This window comes from Saccopteryx leptura, chromosome 5 (assembly GCF_036850995.1).
Source record: "Saccopteryx leptura isolate mSacLep1 chromosome 5, mSacLep1_pri_phased_curated, whole genome shotgun sequence".
Lineage (NCBI taxonomy): Eukaryota > Metazoa > Chordata > Mammalia > Chiroptera > Emballonuridae > Saccopteryx > Saccopteryx leptura.
In genome coordinates, this window is record NC_089507.1 from 205916897 (window position 1) to 205941194 (window position 24298).

Consider the following 24298-nt stretch of genomic DNA (forward strand, 5'->3'; position numbering starts at 1 on the left):
GAGGCTCTGCTGGGCAGAATGGCCCCGTGGGCACAGCACGGCCGCCTGGCATGCCTGTGTTTCTACCACTGGTGGGGGCTTACACACTGTCCGCGTTACCGCAGATTTATGGCAAAAATTATCCTCTCTCTCAGTTCCATTTAAAGCCATTTGGAGCTCACTCCCATCCCCAATTATAAATCTAATTGCACATTCCAAACAGACAAGCGCTCATTAAGCTTTAATTATGCACATGTTGTTTTCAACAAACATTTTCATTTGGCCGCTCTGAGGGGGAATGGTTCCAAGGGGGCTGTAGACACTGCAGCGGCTGCGGCTGCAGGGACCTGGGACCTGGGAAGTGGGGCAGGGCGTGGCCAGAGGAGGCCACCCAAGGTCAGGGCCAGGACCCCACCCCATGTAGCTCATGACTTCAATGGCCTTCCACCACCTGGCTTCTGCTGCAGGAGATGCCAGTGTCTGTGTTCTCAGCTCGTGCCACCTGCACCCCCAGTGGGCCCAGAGGCTCACCTACGCTGGTGAGAGGTCCCATGGGCCTCTCTGGGCTGGGGAGAGAGGATAGAGACCCACACTTCCGGCTCTGAGTGATAAACCCACTCCCACTGGGAGCTGGCTTCTTCAAAGCCTGAGGGCTTTTCCCTGTTCCCCACCACCCCCACTGCAGCTGAAGCCATCTTTCTCCAGAACAATCTTCCGTTGCCTCACTCATTCATTTCTTTATTCCACTATTTACTGAATATAGACTTGATCAGGCAGCAAGGGGCCAGTGGGGATCATGACGGAGTAGGTCCCTGTCTGGTTCTGCCCAGGTCCAGAGGCAAGCAAGCGAGAGGAACGTGTGTTTTTAAGTGGATATCAAGACCCATTCAGCATCTGATGGTCACCTGTGGTTTTAGGGCACAGGACAAGTCGAGGGAGGGAGGCAGTTTTCTCTGGGGAGCCCCATGGGACAGTGAGGAAGCAGGACTGGGCACAGGGACAAGTCGAACTGGGATCAGGTCACAGCAGAAGCCTCAGCCTGTCCTGAGTCTGGAGCTGGGATGGCTCTGCAGAGATGTCCTAAACTGCATTCCCAAGTGGGCAGCCATTGGACCCAGGCGGCCCCGGGGGAGGTGACAGGTAATCTCGGGTAAGATCCCCTCCTCCCACCAAAGGCAATACTCAGAGCGAGACTCAGCTGTGAGCCGGCCGCAGCCAACATCCTCAACAGCTGGCAAAATCAGTGTCTCAATCAGGAAGAGTTCTGGGTGACTTGTGACAGCATCCCCTACAGCTATGATCATTTATTCTAATTTGGACAACATTTACATAGTGCTTACCATAAGCCAGGCACTCTTTTGATTGATATACCAAGTTTAACTCCTGTAATCCTCACAACAACCCTAGGAGGTAAGTTACACTCCTAAGGCTTCCATTTTACAGATGGGGAAACTGAGGCTAAACGAGGTCAAGGGGCTTGCCCAAGGTGACACAGCTAATAATAAATGATGGAGTCAGGATTCAAACCCAGGAACTCGACCTCCAGAGCCCAGGCTCTAACGATGAGGCTCCGCCACTCCTGTGGTCTTGCCCTGCTGCCACACAAAGACATAGAGCTGTCCACTCCCAGAGGTTGAGCTGTGGTCAGCGGTCAGCGGTCGAGAGCCTCAGGTCGCCTGGCGATGCCCATATTTGTGCCTGACAATTATCTATCATCAAGCAGTTGGGAACAAGTCCCCAAACAGATCCTTGCCAAAGATAATTAACTAACAGCCACACGAGCGTACGCCGGGCAGCACTGTGGCACAGGGCGGTGGGGGCTGGGCTGAGTGTGGTTGGGACAATGAGCGGCAGATGATCTGGAAGATATTTTCTCCCCAGTGCTACAAAACAAGCCTCAATCATGCTGCAAAGGGCTTGTATTGTTGGAAGGGAAATATGTCAACGACAGTGTTCAGTCGTGGGGCGGTTAAAAAAAGAAGAAAAGGGAAAGAGAGAGAGAAAAAAAACCCAAACCTTTTGAAAGTGTAATTTGACCTAGAAAGGTTTTCTAGGTCATCTGAACTTGGCATTTTGCATCTAACCCCAAAACCTAACACAGACAAGCACCACGTTCACTTCCTCCTGTCAGTACCAGATAACACAGGAAATGCTCTTTGTAAACACTGCGGCTATGTTTTCAAGGCAGCCTTGGACTTGGGAGCCCAGAGGACACTGGGACAGCGCAGTTCCGGGAGCCCACAGACCTGGGTTCCCGCTGCCCGGGCTCCGCACTTCCAGCTGCTGAGTGGCTGCGGCAAGGGCCCCGCCTCCCTGGTGCTCAGACTCCTCTCCTGTAAGAGGGGAATGGAGCTGGTGGGGATGCGCGTGCAGCCTGGCAGTGTGCGGGCACACCAAGGTGCCCTGGAAAGGCTGGGCACCCCTTCCACTCCAGCCGCCCTCTGTTCTTGAGGGTCGAGCCTCTGCCCCAGGTCTGGGCTCTCCCTGGGGATCCTGAAGTACGGGAGCCTGGAGGGCAGTAGGGGTGGAGTGGGGGGCTCTATTCTAACAGACTTTCCTTCCCCAGAAAACAGACAGCAAACCTTGCTCCTAGGCACAGCAGATGCCAATGAGTTCTTCTAATTCATCTTTACTACCAAACCACTGAGTGTAAATTAAATCACAGGGACTTGAGCTGGTAGGGCTTCAGAGACCTTCTCCTGATCCCACTGGGGAAACTAGGCCAGGGCTGCTAGATGGCCCACAGTTACTGACAATAGCATGCCAAGGGTTACAACCACCAGGTTACCTGATCCCCTGAGCCTGTGTCTCCAGAAGACAGATTTAGCCCCAGGATGTGGGGAGCATCCCTGCCTTCCCACTAAGTCCTGACCTGACCACCCACAATGTACTCAGCCACTTGCCAGTCTCCGAAGGGACCGGGGACACCGAAAAGATAGATCCCCAGTGAAGCTGGGGGTCCACAGGGAGGATAGGCATCAACGCTGATGACCCCGGGGGTGACGAGGCACTAGGTGGAGATAGGCCAGGTGAGAGCAGTTGATGCCCATCTGCCAGGTAGACAGATCTGGGAGGGTGAGAAAACTGGGAGGGGGGTGTTGCTGGGGGGTTGTTGTCTACAAATCATTGAAATGAAATGGAGCTATAGTGCAGCGTGGACGAGGTGGGCGGAGTCAACAGTCACTGAAAAAACAAACGTGCGAGTTTGAAGCACTGTGTCTAAAAGAAGAGCCACGGTGGAGTGCCTCATTCGGTCAGAGAGGGAAACATCTGTGAAGCAACAACTAAATAATTAAAGACGGGTGGTAGTGACACCGAGGGAGACCTTTAAATCAATGGGACAGCAGAGCGAGTGCGGAACCGGACCCCACTATGGGTGGGAACATACCACCGTTAAGGAGGGCGGTACACGTGACGGGCTTTACACCTTGTATTTCACTCAATCTTTGCGACAAGCCTGTGAGGAAGATCCTAGGATCCCGTTTAATAGAGAAGAAAAGCTCACTGCAAGCAACGTGCTCAAGGATCACCCAGCTGGAAAGTGGCAAAGCCACCATCGTAACTGTGCAAGCTCACGGTCACACAACTACTCTATGTGGTCTCTCCTTTCGGAAACAAAGAGACAAAGACCAATTATTTCCTAAACAGGACGGAGATAACAAGGTTAGCCTGTTCCTGCCTAGAAACGCTGAACTATATAGTAGATACCCCCTGCAAGCCCCCCACCCAAATGTACTCGAAACAGATTGAAGAGTTAAGTATAAACAGCCGTGTTTTAAGGAAATATCAGAAAACAGAACCCAGTGTTTATCAGATGTGCGGCGGCGGGATAACTTCCTCAGCCCTTGCAGCAATCTCGGAGGAAGAGAGATTGACAGGTTCAAATATATACGCATTAATATCTTCGGTAGAAGAAAGCATAATAAAACCAAAGTGAAAAGGACATCAGACTAAGAAAATAGCACCAACTATGAGACAGTTAATATATTCGATGTAGAAATGGCTCAGTCAAATTAAAGAGACAGCAAGAGACCAAAAGATTAAAAAAAATAAAAATAAAAGACACGGCACACAAGCAAGAAAGTCGCCCAGGAGGCAATCTACCAAGAAACAAATTCATAGGAAAAAAAAAAAAACGCACTCGATTCGATGACAAAGGGAGAAATGTACATAAAACACGCCTGTTATAATGAAACTGAGACATTTCCCACTGCCGCTGTCAGTGAAAACAGTTTCTAGTCTACTGGAAAGCAATGTGATGACCGCCCCCACCCCCCGTAGCCCCCACTCCAAGTGGAGAGCCAGCACGAAGCAGGTAGGTGAGGCTCAAAGACTCCTGCTTCCTGCCCCTTGTCACACTGCCCATTAAGCAAGACTCTCCACTCAGTCTTGCTTAAAACAGCTGTCTTTCCTGAGCCCTGGGGAAGGAACCAGTGACGGAAAGGACACAGTCTTTGTCCTGTCTGGTGTAGTGAGGGGAACAGGATTGAAACATGGGTGATAAGTATACTGGGAGTCAGAATACATGGGAGCCTACAGGCTGCTCAGAGGAGGTGGGTGGCTTCCAAGCAGATCTACCTGCTGGCTGAACAGCATTAGCCAGGGGAGGGGAGAAGGCAGCGGATGGAGGGGAGAAGGCAGAGAATGGCAGGGAGAGGGCAGCGGGCACAGCATTTGCCGAGGCCAAGAGCTGGAGAGGGGGGCGCCTGTAGCGGACCGGAAGGCAGCAAGAGCTGGCGTGCGACGGCCAGCAGCCCCCTGTCCAGATACGATACACGCGGCTCAGGGCTACGCTGGGGAGCTGAGACGGAAGCCCGGAATGTGAGCCGCGTCTCAGGAGCTGGCCTCTGGCTCCGGGAGGGAGAATGGGTGGGTGGGGGTAAGACTGGAGCCTGTCCGGGAAGCCAGGCAGAAGCTGCTCTGGTGATCTGGGCTGGAACCAGGAAGCGGGACTCCGAGAAGAGCCCAGGCAGGGAAGAACCATTCGATAGAGTCATAAGCATTCAAACAGTGTGGCAGCGATTCATGGAGAGAAATCTATATTGATGGTAGGAAGGGAAGCGGGGTGGGAGCCAGAATAAAACCACGACAGCCCCCAGTGTGTTTTCCAAAATGCAGAACTGAGCCTCAGAGATGAATGAAAACTGCCAAGAGCGAGGGATCCCCCAGGAGTCAGAAAAGGGGTGACTCACACAGCTCACAAACCCTAATTTCCTCTCCTTGGTCACACACTTCCTTCTGATTTCTTTTTCTGATGATTCATAAGAAAAAACTTTGCCTTTTAAATCAAACCAGAAATGCCTGTGCACCTGTGCTTATTCTGCCCAAGCTTTAACCTCTGCCCCTGCGCCAACAAAACCCCACTTCACCCCAGGTGACTAAGAAGACGCGGGCTGCCGAGAAACTGAGAGGAAACGAGGTTTCTGGCTCTGCTCCCGTGCCCCACAAGGGTCTGCAGCAGCAGCGCACACACAGGTCCACAGCCCACTGGCCAGAACCCGTGGGGTTTCAGAACTCAGGCTTTGGTTGGATTCCAGATCAGGATGTTTAGAGCTGAATCAAGCACTGGGCACACATGGGTTAGGGCCTCGGTGGGAGACCATCCTTCTATACAGAGAGAAAACTGAGGCTAAGAAAGGTAAAGGGAACTGCCCAAGGTCTCACAGCTATTAGGTGGCTGAGCTGGGACTCAAACCCAGATCTGACGTTTTCCCATTAGCACAGGTGGATCCTCCAGGCTGCTGAAACGCCGGGCACAGCACTTCACGTTACGGGGAATGTGGTCCGCACTGGGACTGGACCAAGACCAGGGGTAACAGGAATTGGGCTGCTCCTCCTCAGGTGCTCATCTCCTCAGGCAGGTCCAGGAGCATCTGGCCATCCTCATAGGCCCAAAGCTCCCTGCATCCTCCACAGACACGGTCCAGCCCCCACAGGCCTCCAAGTCCACTGGGGGAGGCAGGTGACAAACAAGCAAGCATGCGAAAGTGGCTACAATTCTGATCAATGCCACGAAGCAAAGCGAGAGAGTGCAGAGAGAGAAAGAAGATGAAGAGAAAAATGCTTTACAAGGTCTGGCTCTAGGGGTGACAGTTAAACTGGGGGAGCCTGGAAGGATGAGAAGGAACCTGCCACAAGCAAAATAGGGGCTGGAACATTGTAGGCAGAGGGATCAGCAAGTGCAAAGTCCCTGGGGTCAGTGAGCAAGAAGCTCTCATCTGGGAATCACGTGGCTGGAGCACAGGAAGCAGAGGGGCAGGACAAGGAGATCAGTGTGGTAGCAGGAGCCAAAGCATGTGCAGTCCTACAGCCATGGTAGGAACTTGGATTTTATCCCAAACAGGAAGCCCTTAGAGAGTTTTTGAAGAGGAGCAACAGGCTCCGATTTATCTATTGAAAGATGACTCAGGCTGCCATATGAAGGATGGATTCTGGGAGACTCCGTGCTGTCAGTCTCTGTTTTCCCATCTACGTAATGGATTCATAAGAAACCTTGTATAAAGCACGGTCATGGAGTTCCTGGTATAGAACTGACTCTTAGAAGGTGGAAGAACACAGACTGGGTTTTTGCACCTAATCACAAACCAGGAGAAGCCTGCCCTAAATTGTCTGTAAGTCCCTTCCCTACTCGAAACCCTTCAAAGGTCCTGCTGTCCTCGGGATGAAGGCTCCCACTTCCCCCTAGGTCCTCAGGCGCTGCTGATGTCTGCGGCCCCATCCCTCCCCACCCCCCATCGGACCACTACTCTCCTGCCTGCTGAACCACTCCTGGACGTGCTAAGGCCCTCGGCTTGGAGCACAGGTACCCTGTACATGGGCACTGCTATCAGTCCCCCCTTCCTTCCTACAAACACCGAATGACCAACAGCCCCAGGCCAGCCCTGTCTAAAACACCCAGAGGCTCAAAAAGTGGCTGAGGGCACGTGTGTATGTGTGTGTTCATGTGTGTACACACACATGAAACAAGAATCCAAACAAACCCAGCTGACCCTCTCCACATCAGTGTCCTAAAGGAAGATTGATGGAGCACCTGCTTGGTGCCGGGCGCTGTTCCAGGACCCCGGGATACAGCAGTGATCAGGGATCCCTGGAGCATCCCTCTTGCACTGGAGACAGAAAACAAACACGTGTGGAGAATAAGCCCCCTTACATAGTGTGGTAGAAGGTCCTAAGAACTACAGAAACAGTTGAGATGAACCGGAGTGCCAGGATGGAGGGTATGCAAGTTAAACAGTTGGTCAAGGCAGGCCTCGTTAAGAAAGTGACAGTTGAGCACAGACTAGGAGGCAAGGGAGTGGGGCCCAGCAGGGATGTGGGGGAGAAACCGCTGGTGCAAAGGCCCTCGGGTGGGGGTGTGCCGGTGGAGGTCAGTAGGGTGGGCAGAACACACAAGGGGTGATGCGGGGAGAAGCCAGAGAGGCAACAGGGGATGGAGTGTACCCCAGAGATGGCACTGAGATTACACCTCCCCAGAGAGAGGAAGCCAGCACTTTTTCCGAGGCCTTATCTGATGCTGTGGTCAGGCGACCAGCGAGGGCAGGGGTGAGGGCTGCGCAGCTCAGCACATCGCAGGAACCTCAGGGGGCCTCCGCGCAGCTGACATCCGCTTGGCCTGCGGCTTCTTCCTGTGGCTTCTGCGTCTCCGGTTGCCCCAAGGCTGCTATTTTCACTCCTGTGTAGGGTTCTATGCAGCACTGTGCTGTTGGACAGTACTGGGGGCCAACGGGCATAGTCCCTCTTTGGGTTTGCTCTGCTCTGGGCAAAGGGGAGGGACCGTTTAAATGTCTCAAGGGTCTTTGGGGACACTTACTGTCCAGCAAGTGGGAAAGAAGAGGGCATTGACCATAGGTGTCAACTTGTCACCCCTCGTGGCCCTCCAAGCTCAGAGAGGTTAAGTGGCTTGTCCAAGATCACACCGCCAACTCAAACCACAGGCTGAGGATTCCTGACCCAGGCTGTCTAGGTCTGAAGGCACTTAATTTGCAAGGATCTTTGCACTTACTGCCTAAATGAACATTTCCCAAACAAATGTTCCATGCTAACCAGCCCTCCAGAAGGCGGGAGGCTAAAGATGCTTCATGCAAGTGTCCAGTTCATGGGCATCACAGTACTGATGGGAGGACTTGATGGGGTGGGCACAGGAAAGGGTCCCCAGCCCCGACTGTTGGAGGTGGGACCCGGGGACCATCAGAGAGGCTTCTGGAAAGCAGTGATGGCACACTCTGTCTACAATAATGAGCAGGCACATGAGGGATAGTGGAAACTCCTGCTTCTAGGCAAAAGGGGCTGTATAGACAAAACCCGGGGCCTGACAGCTTGATCAGGGGAAGGGGCTTTCAGAGGCAGCAGGGCAGTGATTCGCCTGGGAGGGAGGAAGCAGGTGCTAGCCTGCTGGTGGCAGAAACTGAAGTCAGACATGCCTCAGCCCCCCAGGCAGGCCTATTGAGGGTATCCAAGCATATCCATCAGGCTACATGGAACATCCAATAAAAGGCTTTAAAAGGGCCCTGGCCGGTTGGCTCAGTGGTAGAGCGTCGGCCTGGCGTGCAGAAGTCCCGGGTTCGATTCCCAGCCAGGGCACACAGGAGAAGCGCCCATCTGCTTCTCCACCCCTCCCCCTCTCCTTCCTCCCTGGCTCTCTCTTCCCCTCCGGCAGCCGAGGCTCCATTGGAGCAAAAGATGGCCCGGGCGCTGGGGATGGCTCCTTGGCCTCTGCCCCAGGCGCTAGAGTGACTCTGGTTGCAGCAGAGCGACGCCCTGGAGGGGCAGAGCATCGCCCCCTGGTGGGCAGAGCGTCGCCCCCTGGTGGGCGTGCCGGGTGGATCCCGGTCGGGCGCATGCGGGGAGTCTGTCTGACTGTCTCTCCCCGTTTCTAGCTTCAGAAAAATACAAAAAAAAAAAAAAAAAAGGCTTTAAAAGCAGGGGCGTGGTTCACAAAGATCCCACTGGCTGCAGATTCTAAGGAGGAAGGTGGAGTCAGAGAGCCTAGGCGAGGCTCCCAGAGCCACCCAGGTGAAGTAGGGAGATCGTGGCTGTGCACTGAAGGTGGACCAGCAGGGGGCGAGGCTGGCAGGGGAGTCAAGGATGACTTCAGCCAAGAAGTGGACAGTCAGGGTGTTAACCAAGATGGGCATGATGGTGGAAGGCATGTCTGGGGCAGGAGGCGCGAATGAAGACAAGAACCGTTTAAAGCCACTGTCTCCTTCAGATGAACTCCTCTGGGGTGAGGATGTGCAAGTCAAAGCTGCCTTTCTATACGACTCCCTCATTCTTTTTTTTTTTTTTTCTGAAGCTGGAAACGGGGAGAGACAGTCAGACAGACTCCCGCATGCGCCCGACCGGGATCCACCCGGCACGCCCACCAGGGGGCAATGCTCTGCCCACCAGGGGGCGATGCTCTGCCCCTCTGGGGCGTTGCTCTGTTGCGACCAGAGCCACTCTAGCGCCTGGGGCAGAGGCCAAGGAACCATCCCCAGCGCCGGGCCATCTTTGCTCCAATGGAGCCTCGCTGCGGGAGGGGAAGAGAGAGACAGAGAGGAAGGAGAGGGGGAGAGGTGGAGAAGCAGATGGGCACTTCTCCTGTGTGCCCTGGCCGGGAATCGAACCCGGGACTTCCGCACACCAGGCCGATGCTCTACCACTGAGCCAACCGGCCAGGGCCTGACTCCCCCATTCTTAAGGGGCGCTGCTCACCCTGGCTTCACTGTTCTACACAGCTAGTGAGACCCAGAGAAGGTGAGTGCATGGCCTAGAGCAGGGGTCCCCAAACTTTTTACACAGGGGGCCAGTTCACTGTCCCTCAGACCATTGGAGGGCCAGGCTATAAAAAAAACTATGAACAAATCCCTATGCACACTGCACAGATCTTATTTTAAAGTAAAAAAAACAAAACGGGAACAAATACAATATTTAAAATAAAGAACAAGTAAATTTAAATCAACCAACTGACCAGTATTTCAATGGGAACTATGCTCCTCTCACTGACCACCAATGAAAGAGGTGCCCCTTCCGGAAGTGCAGCGGGGGCCGGCTAAATGGCCTCAGGGGGCCGCATGTGGCCCACGGGCCGTAGTTTGGGGACCCCTGGCCTAGAGTCTCAACTCCAGAACCAAGAAAGTGAAGCCTGCCAATCCAGGCCCACCTGATTTCTATCCCAGGGCCCATCTCAACACACACACCAGCAGGAGACGCCCTGCCTTCCCTGGGAAAAGGCCTTCAGGGTCTGGGAGAGGCGGGAATCCACTCCTCATCTATGATATGCCAGGGCTTCGTCTGCAGTTGTCCACACATGGGAACAGTTGCCAGCCTGACTCCTGGGCAGCCCTTGGGTCCTTCTGAGGCCAGGGAGCTACTTCCTCAGGGAGCCCCTCCTCCCTGCCTCTGCTCCCAATTTCATTAATTACTGGTCTGTGAAGGCTCCAGGCAGCAGGGAGAAGAGAGCCAACGCTGATGCCACTAACCACGGGGAGGAAATTAATTTCAAAGACGACGCTCACTGTCCTCGGGAAGCGCTACCCACAGTCCTGATTTCCAACGTGGAGTAGAGTGGTTGGGGTCGGTGGAAACATCCTGAATTACTTTTCTGAGAGAATCAGAGACCAAAGGAAGGCAAAGAACTTGCCCCAGATCACAAAGTACATAGTAGGACATACACTAATAACCCCGGCTTCCCACCCCCTGGGCACCTGCGTTCCTTCCATAAATATTCAGTGGGCGCCTGCTGGGTGCCAGACCCTGAGTACCCACAGACAGCTGGAAAGTGCCTCAGGGTCCCCTCCTGAGGAGAAGACAGCATCTTTATTTACTCAGCACCAAGAACCTGTTTCCATATCCTGTTCCCTTTAATCCGCCTAATAATCCGCCATTTTGTAGGCAAGGAAACTCTGGCTCAGAGAGGTAAGGTGAGCTGCCAAGGTCACACAGCAAGCAAGGAACAGAGCCAGGGCTCAAAGCCAAGCCTTAAAGCTGGGTCTGGCTTCCGCTCACTGTGCTCAGAGGGGTCCATGGGGATGATGATACCCGGGCTACACCCTCCCTTCCAAGACCACATCCCTTGCAAGGCCTTCCTCCGGGGCCAGCCCAGGGCTCTCGGCGCACACGGGTTTAATGGCTGGCTGTTCTCCCAAGACCCCATCAACACAACGCTGGTGACTAGTGTTCAGTAAGCTATTCAGAAAGTGTGAAAATTAAGAGAGTTCTGTTTCAAGACAGCCAGTAAGTCCCTGTTAAATCCCTCTCCTGGTCAAGAGCCCATGAAAGTGACCAGGGAACGTCCTGTCAGCCAGTGTCAGGAAGCACACCAGGGCTCACAGCCAAGCTCCCTAAGAAGAGAACCCCAAACACAGGGTATCTGCTACAAGCACAAGAGGAAGGCTCCCCGGGACACACACACACACACACACACACACACACACACACACACACACACACACACGGTGAGCCATGAAACCCTCCTCCCGAGCAGACCTGCGTGTTCTGGGTCATTGGGCCATTCATTCATTCATTCACTCAGCCTGTATGCAGGTCCTACCACTTACCAGGCAAAGCGTGTTAGGTGCACATACACACACACACAATCGTCGTAACAGAGGGAAGTAGTTATTCGTGTCCCCGTTTTATGGATGAGAGTGAGACTTGCAAGGCTCAAGGAGCTTGCCCTATGTCACTAATAGTACGTGTGCACAGGTGAGATGTGACAACTACCTCAGACCCTGGTACACAGGGGGCACTGAGTCCCAGCTCCTGGTCCCACACCTCTGACCCGCTTGAGAGTCTGCAGGGCATGTCCCCAGCCCCCGCCTGGGGACCGTCACTGGCAACTTAAGGAGATGGAGGAGCGGGTGCTCGGTTCCCGAAGCACAGAAAGGCACTGCAGGGCAGCCCGCGGAGCGCCGGGTCACAAGGAAGGAGGCGGTGGCTTCCCCAGGACAGGACCATTGGCTCATCCCAAGCCCGTGGCCCAACAGATGAGGTGACAGACCACGGCACGTCCACATCCACGTGGGCATCAACAGCACGGGCTCCGTGGCGGAAGCGAGGTGGAGGAGGCCCCCGAACGCGTGAGCCCGAGCTCCCCTGCCGCTCGCTCCAGACGCCAGAAGCAACTGGCCCTCCAGGAGCCCGCAGGCATGGACGAGACAGACCCGGCCGGAGCTTCCGGAGCCAGCGTGCCCCACCCTTCCAGAACCTTCCGTCTCAAAAAGGACAGCACCCGCAGCCTGGAAATGACACCCGTGGTCACCGCACGAGGGAGCTGGTCCCGTGTCGCCCTCTGTCCCGGGGCCTCCGACATGGCGGGCGCGGACATGGCGGGCGCGGGCGGCGGCGGCGCGGCACGGCACTCCAGCACAGCGCAGCAGCTCCTTCCACAATGGCTGGCTGGCTCCAAAGCCTTCCCCAGCAGGACCTGGGGACCTGCGGCCTCCGCTCTCAGCCCCGGCGTGGAGAGAGTGCAGGCCACACAGGGGGCACAGAAGCTCCCGTTTCTTGGTCTCTCTCGGTCCACCTGGCCTGGCCTGGCATATTCCAAGTGAGGAAGAGGGTCTGAGCGGGTGGTTTCCATTTCTGGGACACAAGTGCACGAAGCCACGCTTCACAGGAGGACCATGCTAACTCAGGGCCCCAGAAGAGGGTAGGCCTCCTGCAGGGCTGGGCGCAGCCTCCTGGGGGCGACGCGCCCCACTCCCAACTCAGACAACTCCGGTCACAGAGACACTTTCTAGCTGGGGACAGCTGGAAAGTGCCATTACCATTAGGTTCCTGCCTTCAAAGTCTGTCATCTACTATGCGTGGATGTGTTTGTCTTCAAATCTGTGACGTCCTTCCTCATTCTTTGTTGTCCTTTCTTCCACAAAAATGGTGACTGGTGATCCCAGTGGGTTATTTTTCAACATCCTCAGCAGACAGAAGAAAAAGGTGGTACTCACCAAATTTTAGGAGGAAGTTTTACTCATTCCACAAACTCCGAAGTCCAATGGAAGAGGCAGTTGGACTTTGTTCCTGGTGACGTCCCCAGCTACTCCTTTCCCATCCTTCTTTGAAGGGCTCTTCCACTGCTCACTCCAGGTATTGTCTCTGCTCCTACCATGTCATGGGCTATCCCCACCATTGCTTCTGAGTGGACCGGACTCCCTACCCACACTTGGCTAAGCCCACTGCAGGATATGCTGGATGGCTGGCTGGCTGGATGGATGGATGAATGAATGAATGATTGAATAATCAAATGGTTCCTGAGCACCCTGGGTACCTATGATATTCTGGACACCAAAACCCTGCTGTCCCGGGGCAACTGAAGGGCCCCTGGACCTTCAAGAAGGAGCCGCCAAGTGCAGGCCTCCTAGACCTTCCAAAGCATCTTCCTTCTACAATATGACAGGCACCAGTCCAGGCCCCTGCCTGTCCCCACCCAGGCATGGTCTATCTCCACCCCACAGCGACGGCCTGACCACCTCCGCCCCAGGAGGTGGCAGGCACCCCGGATTACCTTCTGCTGAAGCACACCTGCGATGCACCAGCGTCTTGCAAGTAGAAGGAGCCCAAGTCTCATTTCCCAGGTGCCCAGGCAGCGAGAGAACGCGCCTACGACAGTCTCTGTGCGATTCTGCTGCATAATCAGCATAGAAAGAGGGGGAAATGCCAGAAATAGCAAGCTTTCTAAGCCTCCTGACAACTCTTGGTCCTCTATTGGCTGAAGGCCCAGCACCCCCATCCCTATCCCATTCCTGTAAAGTGAAATGGAAAAACCTGTTATTTAACCTCTCGTCAAAATCCATCTTCTATCCCAATTTGGGCCCGTGTGTTCAGAGCTCCTGGCAGCGGTCTACATGCCGGGTCTGGGGAGCGGAAGAGAAGGCAGCCCATATATACAGCCCAGCTCGGCTGCCCTGGTCATTAGGAGGCTTCCCCACTCACCCACTGCTTGGGAGTGGGTGTTGAACTAGAAAGACTTCCAGAAGGCAATTTGGCAGCACCTGTCAATGTGTGAGAAACTCATGTGCCTTTTCATTCGGCAATGAGACGTCTGAGCATCCTTCCTGCAGAAATACCAGTACTTGTGTGCACGGTGCCTACCCACAGACGTTTTTGTTTTGTTTTGTTTTGTTTTGTTTTCAGAGAATTAGATGCAAGCGAAACGTCTAACACCGGGTTGGGTGGAATGGATTGAAATACATCCACTCTACAGAACATGTTGGAATGAGGTAGCTGCTGACTTGGAACCAGTTGGGAGAAAGTCAAGGGCATGATCTCGTTTGCATAAAAACAGTACCTATGTGTGTGTGTGGCTAAGCGCTGTAAACGATCCCAAAGTGTTAACAGCGGTTCCCCTGGGGAATAGGAGGAGGTATTTTCAGTGGCATTTTTTTTTCTTTCTTGTTTCATTTTTTAAATTCCTCCCACAAGCATATATTACATTTGTAATTTAAAATGAAAACATAAGAGCCTCCCCTGGTTCCTTCCCAGTCCTCTGAAGTCAGTCGGCCAAGGGCCAAGGTCACCTACCACAAGGCTAGGTCGGGCTTGGGACAGGGCTGGCACTACGGGTCCCCCGGCAGGGTCCCGAGCTTTCACACGAGTGTGGTTAAACTAGGCTTCAGGAAGAAGGCAGATTTCGGAATAAGACGGTACCAGATTTCATCCCGGCTCTGCCTGCTGGGCCGATTAACGTCCCCGGCCTCAGTTTCTTCACCTGTAAAATGTGCGTGATAGTACCTATGAAGTGTCATATACTGCGCTGGGCACTTCTGAACTGATGTTAATTTTTTGCATATTTCAGGAACACCAGAGGCTGCTGAGAGAGCATCGCAGATCTGAGAGCATCCAGGGCCAAGTGAGAAGAGTTCTGGGGAGTCATCTCATTACTGAAGCACTTGTAACAGTAATAAATGAAGTGACAGAGAGAAGGGCCTGGGAAACAGCAAGTGATAAAAGGCTGACACCCAGCATGTCTGTGTGAGGGGGGTGGGGGGGGGGGGATTAGGAAAGGCACCAGAAGGGAAGAAGTCTTGCTTCCGTGCCTCTGCACTTTTCTCATGCTGTTCCCGCTGCCTGGAATGCGCTTGCTCAGACCATCACATGACTGACTCTTCCCATCCTTGCTTCCTGCTCAAGGATCCCCTTCCTCCCCGGACAGGGTTCCTGTGATTTCATCCGCACCTGAGTTACTGTCCTCATAGCACACTCTTCCGGCTGATGGTTTCTAGTTGGTTGTTTGGATGGTTTTTATTTCTCTGTCTACTGTTCCTCTTCCTCTGTGATAGCCAGGTGACCTGTCTTGTTCATCTTCAGGTCCCAGGACCTATCACAGAGCCTAACCCACAGTAGATGCTCAACAAATACGAGGCACACATGATCTGTAAATCCAAGGCCAAGCCTGAGCACATGGAGCTTGTCAGAAGGAAAGGGAGACGTGGATTCTGCACTGTGATAAAGATGGATGAACATGGCGGACATACTGACGATCTGGAAACACACACACAAATCCGGAAGAAACCCTCTAGGAACCTATGTAACCTTAAGATGGGAAGAGACATTCTAGGCAAAAATTTGGACAAAGACATTTATTCCTTCATTGCAACATGATTTATAAGAAAATGGAAATAAAACCCACTGATGGGAATTGGTTAAATAAATCACAGCTCTCTGCAGAATGGAAGGCTATGCAGCCATGAAAAACGATCAGCATTTACTGATAGAGAAAGAAGCCCATATTGCTTGTTTTGGTTTTTTGTTTTGTTTTGTGTGTATTTTTCTGAAGTTGGAAACGGGAGGCAGTCAGACAGACTCCCGCATGCGCCCGACCAGGATCCACCCAGCATGCCCACCAGGGGGCGATGCTCTGCCCATCTGGGGCGTCGCTCTGTTGCAACCAGAGCCATTCTAGCACCTGAGGCAGAGGCCACAGAGCCATCCTCAGTGCCCCTGCGGGAGGGGAAGAGAGAGACAGAGAGGAAGGAGAGGGGGAAGGGTGGAGAAGCAGGTGGGTGCTTCTCCTGTGTGCCCTGGCCGGGAATCGAACCTGGGACTCCTGCATGCCAGGCCAACGCTCTACCACTGAGCCAACCAGCCAGGGCCCCATATTGCTTGTTGAATGCTAAACTTGCTCACTGGAAACCAGAAACTCTGATAAATAAAAGCTATATCGGTAACTGATAGCCATAGAGAAAGTGTGGTGGTAAAATTCCTTCAATTATCATTTATTCGTTCACTCCACAAGCATTTTCTGTTCCTTCTGCCTACTCCCTACTCCACACAGGGCACGGTTCCAGACGTCAGGGCAGCATGTGTCCAGTCCTTGCCTTTAAAGACATCCCCGTTAATGTACATAGGTAAGAAATTATAATGCCAGGGAGACAGCGCTCACAGCTACGGGCCCCGGGGCCATCGGCTGAGTGAGGGCTTCACGAAAACAGGTGTCACTGAAGCCGGGATTCCACGGAGGGACAGAGCTGGAGGATCTAGAGCAGGCAGGAAGCAAGTTGAGAAGCAGAGGTGGGACAATAAGGGACCAGCACAGGAAGTCCCTACATTCTCCATCACTTACTAAATGCTGCCATGTGCAGGAAAGGGAGTCCGTGGGAGCGGAGCCTGGTGACAGGAGATTCTGGACATGATTCTGGTACATGTGCTGGAATCATTTGGGGGTTGTGAGAGACAGGAACATCGGTCGGTTCCTGTACGTACCCTGACCGGGGATCGAACAGGCAACCTCTGTGCTCCAGGACGATGCTCTTCTAAACACTTGGGGGTTGAGATGATGCTGTCACAGATGGGCCGTGACGAGCAGCACCCCGACCAGGAGCCGCTCACCCTGAGCGTGCCAGCCGCATGGGGCAGGCGGGGCCGGGGCAGGTGCCCCCACCCAGCCGGCTGGGTCACTGAGGCCGCGGGGCAAACCCCAGGGTGGGGTTTCTCCGTTTTGCACTCTCTGGGCCAAGGTGCCCAATGCTGAACAGAGGGGGTCCCAGCGCCACAGACCCGCCCTGTACGCAGCTCCTTCTGGGGAGAGCCAGGGAGGGGCCGCTGCACCTTGACACAACTCAGCATTTTTTAGTTTTATTTTTATTTTTCGGATTTTGAGGCAGCTCGATGGTTATGGTTCAAAACAAAGAGAGATGACTCAGCTTCCTGTGGAGGAGCCGCAGCCTTTTGGAAAAGATATTTCTGTTTTAATGCCTCTCTCTTCTCGGCCATGGAGGCCGCTCATCCAACTGCTGCCGGAGGGAGGCAGGGCCAGCAGCTGGGCTCGGTGCTGGAGTCCTGGCCCCAGCGCTTGCTCGTTGAGAGGACCTGGACAAACTTATACCCTCTCTGAGCCTGCGCTGACTTATCTTAAGACTTCCTTGCGGGGTCTCTGTGTGAAGCAGCCAGCGCCTTCACAAAGGGTCTGGTCGGCGCTGGCACGAAGTAGGTAAACAGTAAATATTGCTTTTAATAACAACACCCAGTTGTGCTAAGGTTCTACTGTGCCTAGATGATCTCATTTGATCCTCACTCTGCCCAGCACCAGTTCCAGTAGGGAGAGCACCAGAGAGACGGACCCTGGGCCGGCTGTGGGGCCTCGGCTGCCACAGTTACAGTTAAGGAAACTGAGGCACGAAGCAATGAGTGGACTTGAGTTTCTACCTTCCATTCACAAGAGTCCATGCACAGACCCCAGGCCAATTTAGAACTGAATCTGCGAGAGCCTTTCCTCCCTCCCTTCCTTCCTTCCTTCCTTCCCTCCTTCCTCCCTCCCTCCCTCCCTCCCTCCCTCCCTCCCTCCCTCTCTCCCTCCCTCCCTCCCTCCCTCCCTCCCTCTCTCCCTTCCCATTCCTCCCTCCTACCTTCTTTCCTTCCTTCCTCCCTTCTTCCCTCTCTCCCTCTCACCCTCCCTTCCTTCCTTTCTTTTTAATGTTTATTTTATTGATTCTAGAGAGAGGAAGGGAGACAGCGAGAGAGAGACAGGAACATCTATCTGTTCCTGTATGTGCCCTGAGCCCGGATCAAACCAGCAACCCCTGTGCTTCAGGACGATGCTCTAACCAACGGAGCTATCCAGTCAGGACAAGCTTTTCCTCTCTGTCCGATGCTCTCTGCACTAGCAGCCAAGTGCACACCAGCCTTTCACTGTCTTTATCTGCAAAATGGGGACAAATTCTAAGGCTGTTGAAACATTCTCGTCAAGGCCTGATGAGAATCATTTCACAAATGGCTCAGAAACCTTCAGTAATATCACATCATGCCCTCCTCTGGGACAAGGAGTCAACCAAAAGCTGTTCTTCACGAGCAACATCCTAGGGGTGGGGGCATGAAGCTGTTTGGAAAACCCCTCACAAGTCTGGAGAAGGAGAAAACCGTAAAGCTGAGGCAGAGGTGTGAGCTCACACACATCAAAGGAAAGGACTTTAAAACGAGCCATCATTCAAATGGCCACCCCACACCATGACGCTCACACGGGTCTCTCCAACCTTTGTCCAGCAACTAATGTAAATTTTCCTTTAAAAGCTGGTTGCAGGTGAGCACGAGGGAACCCAAGACAGTCAGAACCCAAGTTGCCCTCCCCCTGCCCTGCACACACTGAAGAATATGCTGGCAGAGCGACCTTAATCGTAACTGACTAATTTTAAACCCAGTGATTACCAGGGTTGATTTCCATGGAACCTTCCTTCCACAGCACCGAGAACCGCTCCCGGGCGGTAATTGCCAAGTTCAATTTTAGCTCTGTCATACCCAACCCTCGGCGCTAACTCAGGTGGCTGCTTCCTTGCCAAGTAAGCTGGTAATGAAGTCGGCTTTGCTGCTTAATTTCACAATATTGTGATGCCCCCATCAGCAGCTGTAAGTGCTGGGAAGCTACAAGCTTCTATTAAACAAATCTCACCCAAGGGAAGTGCACGAAGCCGCTGTGCGCCTCTGAGCTGCCCTGCCGGGACCCTCATGCCCTCTGGGACACCGTGGTGGCTTAATCCCATCGCCTCCCCACTGAGCACGCTGAGAGCCACGGGCCACGCTGCACACCTGAGCACGCCCGGTGGCTGCCTCCCTTTGTCCTCCGTGATCGCCCCTCCACCCTCACAGCCCTCCCAGAATTTTTAAAATCACATCTGACTGCATAAGCTGTCTCACCAAAGGGGCCCTCACTCCTCCTCCACCCCACGGCTCTGCGGGGCTCATGCACAATGCCACGTGCCAGCTTCATTTTGTAGAAGTGCCCCATTGGCCTTGGCCTCTGTCCTATTATTAAGCAGCTCCCACCCCCACCCCCGACCCTCACAGATCCCCCACCCCCACCCCCCCACCCCCCGACCCTCACAGATTCCCCACCCCCACCCCCCACCCCCGACCCTCACAGATTCCCCCACCCCACCCCCCACCCCCGACCCTCAGAGATTCCCCACCCCCACCCCCCACACCCCCGCTTGGGTTCTGACAGCAGAACTAGACTCTGGGCAAGGCCGGGTATGTTTGGGCTGACTTTGTGCTGACTTCAGCTTTTACCCAGAAACGGACCGGCGCTAGCTACGGAGGAGCAGAGGGGTGAGAACCACGCCCTCCAGCACCCACCACGCAGCAGGGGTACACCAGGTACTTTAGACCCACAGAATGCCCGGGATCAGCCCAAGAGACAAGGGACCAGGGTCTCACCCCCGTGTTTTACATCAGGAGATCTGAGGTATGAGAACTCTCATGAGGCTGGTGAGACAAATTTCTTCTGCTCCAAATACCACTGAAGGCTGCGTTCCCTGTGAGGAAGTGCCAAGCCTCTTCTCCCGAACGAAGACATCACTGAGTAAATCTATTTCCCTTTTCACTTGTCTGCAGGAAGCCAGAGCCAGACCTTGCAGGCCACTTCCAACAACTGTAGAGCCCGGGGCCAACAGATCTGCTTTCATTTCTCACCTAGAATTCGTTCGATGTTGTGTTTTTCTTGGGCCCCCATTTTGTAATGTATTATATATAGTTTTAAATTGTCGTATATGTTCTGGTGAATGAGTGAGCAAAGATAAACAAGCCACTCCCAAAAGCAAGACTCGGAGAGCGCAGGTGGGGTCCCGAGGCCCCACAGCGGCCCAGGGTCCGTCTCTCTGGTGCTCCCCCTGCTGACTCCCTTTCGGTCCCCCGCTCCTCAACCAAACACGCACTCTTCGCTGCCACGGTGCTGTTGAGCCCCCAGTTCAGCCAAAGGCGGGGTGGGAATGAGCTCTGAAGCAGGAAGGCCTGGGTTCGAATCCCAGGTCAGCACTGACTGTTACCCTTGGGTAAGGACAAGTGTCTCTGTCAAGTGGGGTATTAATGCCACCACCTCTCTGCATGTCTGTGGGGACTGCCGAGCCCACTGGCCTTGTGCCTGCCCCCCCTCATTCCCAGATTTCCCGCCGTTTCACTGCCCCCCTCCAGCAGTGTCCTGGCAGCTCCTTCTGGGGTGTCAATCAGGCCATGACTGACGAATAAGAAGGACTCTGACTGAGCTCATTCAAGACAGGCTTTCTGGGACGGGACTGAAAAGTAAAATTTGAGGTTGAATAAAAACTCAAAAGTCAGGATTCGTTTTTCTAGAACTTCTCAGGCAGGTGGGAGGGCTAAGGGGTCCCCGTGGGTGGTCCCACCGCTGGAAGCATCTGTAACAGGCCCTTCTCCTGGCCAGAGAAAGGGGCTGCCAGCCTGCATGATACTTCCAGTTGCCATGGTTTCTGTTTATTCTGGGAAAAACCACTTCCTGGACATCCAGGGCCTGGTAGAGAGGCGTGTTTGCAGTCACTGAGGTCCCCACACTGTCCTCAACTGCACACAGGCAGGACACAGAGGCCTTGGTTCTGAAATCGTGCTCCGCTGACCAGCAGCCCGGCATCATCTGGGCCTTGTTAGAAATGCAGAATCTCTGGCCCCACCCCAGACCTGCTGAATCAGAGCCCACATTTTAACAAGACCTCCTGTGAGTCACAGGCACGTGAGTTTGAGAAGCCCTGGCTTAAGGTAGGGCGTTACCAGCCCACTGTGGAGGTCATCTAACGAGTATGGCATAAACCTGTCTATCATAGAGCCAACGTGGATGCCACCCAATGCCAACCATCGACTGTGGAGTTGAGCCAGCCGGTATGGACATAAGTCCCTCGGCCACCAGGGGCACGATCTCCGTGGTCCGGCTCTGGGGGAGTGTGAGTTCCCACATTACTGAGGTGGAAGCTCTGTGTCCTTATGGGGTTTTTTTAATTGAATTTATTGGGGTGACACTGATTAATAAAATCATACAGGCTTGCCCTGGCTGGTTTGCTCAGTGGTAGAGCGTCGGCCTGGCATGCAGGAGTCCAGGGTTCGATTCCCGGCCAGGGCACACAGGAGAAGCGCCCATCTGCTTCTCTACCCCTCCCCCTCTCCTTCCTCTCTGTCTCTCTCTTCCCCTCCCGCAGCCAAGGCTCCATTGGAGCAAAGTTTGCCTGGGCACTGGGGATGGCTCCGTGGCCTCTGCCTCAGGCGCTAGAGTGGCTCTGGTTGCAGCAGAGCGACGCCCCAGATGGGCAGAGCATTGCCCCCTGGTGGGCGTGCCAGGTGGATCCCGACCTGCGCGCATGCGGGAGTCTGTCTGACTGCCTCCCCGTTTCCAACTTCAGAAAAATACAAAAAAATAATTATACAGGCTTCAGGCGTACAACTCTATAATACATCATCTGTACATTGCATTGTGTGTTCACCACGCAAGTCAAGTCTCCCTCCATCACCATCGGTGCCCCTCTGCCCTGCTCCACCTTCCCCGCTCCCCTGTCCCTCCTGCAATGCCCAGTGTGTCCTTGTTGCAGCTCCAACCCCACGTACCCTACTCAGTCCACAGAATTCTGTTTCATGCCGCAGAAATGAGTCCCAGTGTTTGCATTAGCCAGTTAAATAAAGCCTTTGCCTCTACCTCCTTCTTAAAGACCCCAGCGCCAGCACCAAATAGCCGGGAAAGGTTCCCCAAGGGCATCACTGGGGAAGACGCTGGAAAGAGGGGCAGACGGGATTCTCCAGGGCCCCAGAGGATGTCGGGAGGGGGAGCAAGGCCACGGCTGTCTCTAACCTGGAAGAAGAAATCCCTGGCCTGCCCTGCGTCAGAAAACCCTCTTCAAGAGGCCCTGCTCCAACTCACCCCAGAGTGTGAGCCCCTCAGAGCCCCCTCCAAGGGGGTGTTCATGACCTTTGCGAAACTAAATGCAATAACAAAGTCCTATGTGCTGAGCAGACCCCTGGGCCAGCCTCAGAGTCTGTGATAATCCAGACATGTGTTTGGACAAGAGGCACCCTGCAAAGCTCGGTCAACTCTGCCTGTCGCCTGAAGAGGGAAGCGGCTCACCTTTTGCTAATCGCCCTAATTCACTTTTTATTATGAACTTTCCTGTTTTCTATTTGCCATCTGATGGAAGATATTACCAAAGGCATTTAAATAGCATCAGACTGTACCACAATGGCAAACATAACTCTTTTTATTGAAATCTGCATTAATATACATATAATTCCCTGATCACAAAGACCTCATGATCCACAGGTTAGACCCCAAGTGAAGGCAGATTTGGCAAGGGGTATACACACAAATGAAGGTTTTTCAAAAGGATAATAAGCCATGCCAGGAGGGTGCAATAAATTGGGTGTTTTCTCGTGCTATTTTTGAACATGCATGACCCTTTAGGAAAAATGACATGATGACCTTTATAAGAGCCATAAAAATGCTCTCTCCTTTGACACAAGAGTTCTACTTTGGCCCATAGCTAATAGCCTGGGTCTTGCCCTCGACATCCCCTCTCTATAACACCCACACCCAGCCCATCTCCAAATCTCATGCATTCTGCTTCCTAACATCTCCCAAGCACCACTACACTCTGAGCTGAAATGGGCCAACAGAGCTTTCTGCAATGAGGGGAAAGTTCTGCATCTCCACTGCCCATAACGGTACCCTGGAGCACAGGAAATATGGCTAGTGTGACAGAGGGATGAAATTTGATTTGATTTGATTTTAAATTTAAATCACCACATGTGGCTACTGGCTGCCATATTGGATAGGGAAATCCCAAGCCATCATCAGCCCACTCCTAATCCATAGTAACCCGCACCCAAGTCTTCTCACATCCACTCTTGCCCCGTCCAATGTTTTCCCCATAAGATCAGCCACAAGGATTCTTCTGAAATGCAACATACCTCAACTCCCACCACCCTTGAGAGGTGGTATGTGAGGGCCTGTCTCGGAGGGACAGAGAGCACCCAGCTCTCGGGGAGCCTATGGTGCTCCAGGTGCTGGCGCGGGGGCAGGGACAGTGGCATGGGGGAGAGGAGTGAAGGCCTCCGGAAGGAAGTGGCTTTTGAGCAGAAATATAAAAGACCCCGTATGTAGAAGTTTTCCAGTAGGTGAGAAATGCCGAAACCAGAGGCACGGCCGATAGAGTTGCTCCGATAGGCGTGTCCATGAGCAAACAAAAGAGCCCCGCCCTCGTGAAGCTGATGTTGGAGGGGGGAGCTGGGGGCTGGGACATAAACACTAAATGAAATGCACAGTTAAGTTATACTTGCTAGAAGGGAAAAGAGAAAGAAGGATAAGAGGATTCTGGGGCACCAGGCTGGGGTGGAGCAGTTTGCAGCATTAAATATTAAGAAAGGAAAGCACTAGCCCTGGCTGGGTCACTCAGTAGCATAGAGCAGCGTCCTGATATGCTAAGGTTGTGGGTTCAATTCCTGGTCAGGGCACATACAAGAATCAAGCATGAATGCATAAGTAAGTGGAACAACACATCGATGTTTCTCTATTTCTCTAAAAGCAATCAATACATTTAAAATAAAAAGAATAAGAAGAAAAAGGAAGAAAGTGCCCAAGTAAACACTATTCTTTTTTTTTTTTTTATGTATTTTTCTGCAGTTGGAAACAGGGAGGCAGTCAGACAGACTCCTGTATGCGCCCGACCGGGATCCACCCAGCACGCCCACCAGGGGGCGATGCTCTGCCCATCTGGGGTATCACTCTGTTGCAACCAGAGCCATTTTAGCGCCTGAGGCAGAGGCCACAGAGCCATCCTCAGCGCCTGGGCCAACTTTACTCCAATGGAGCCTTGGCTGTGGGAGGGGAAGAGAGAGACAGAGAGGAAGAAGAGGGGGAGGGGTGGGGAAACAGATGGGTGCTTCTCCTATGTGCCCTGGCCGGGAATCGAACCCTGGACTCCTGCACGCCAGGCCGACGTTCTACCACTGAGCCAACCAGCCAGGGCCATAAACACTATTCTTGAGTCTGCATGGGGGATAATAGTGGGTGATTTCTCCCACTTCCTAAACTTTTGAGCAAATCACAGTCTTCATACTGTACAGTGTAATAAAAAGGAAGGGCTGA

General features: G+C 53.5%; 1 protein-coding gene and 1 non-coding gene across 6 annotated transcripts in view; both read right to left on the reverse strand.

Annotated features, from left to right (window-relative positions):
• The window catches only part of TOX2 (TOX high mobility group box family member 2), a 151788-nt gene that overhangs the window by 76770 nt on the left and 50720 nt on the right, over positions 1-24298 (reverse strand). Inside the window, exon 1 of one of the 5 annotated variants that reach the window (XM_066387741.1) lies at positions 13463-13588. The exons of the other annotated variants lie outside the window; for them this stretch is intronic. Within the exon in view, the coding sequence (XP_066243838.1) occupies positions 13463-13588 (126 nt within the window). Of the gene's footprint in view, positions 1-13462; positions 13589-24298 lie in introns of those variants that run through there. 5 annotated transcript variants of the gene reach the window in all.
• TRNAT-GGU (transfer RNA threonine (anticodon GGU)) lies at positions 9564-9639 on the reverse strand. The gene has a single exon. It is a non-coding gene; the product is annotated as a tRNA-Thr (tRNA).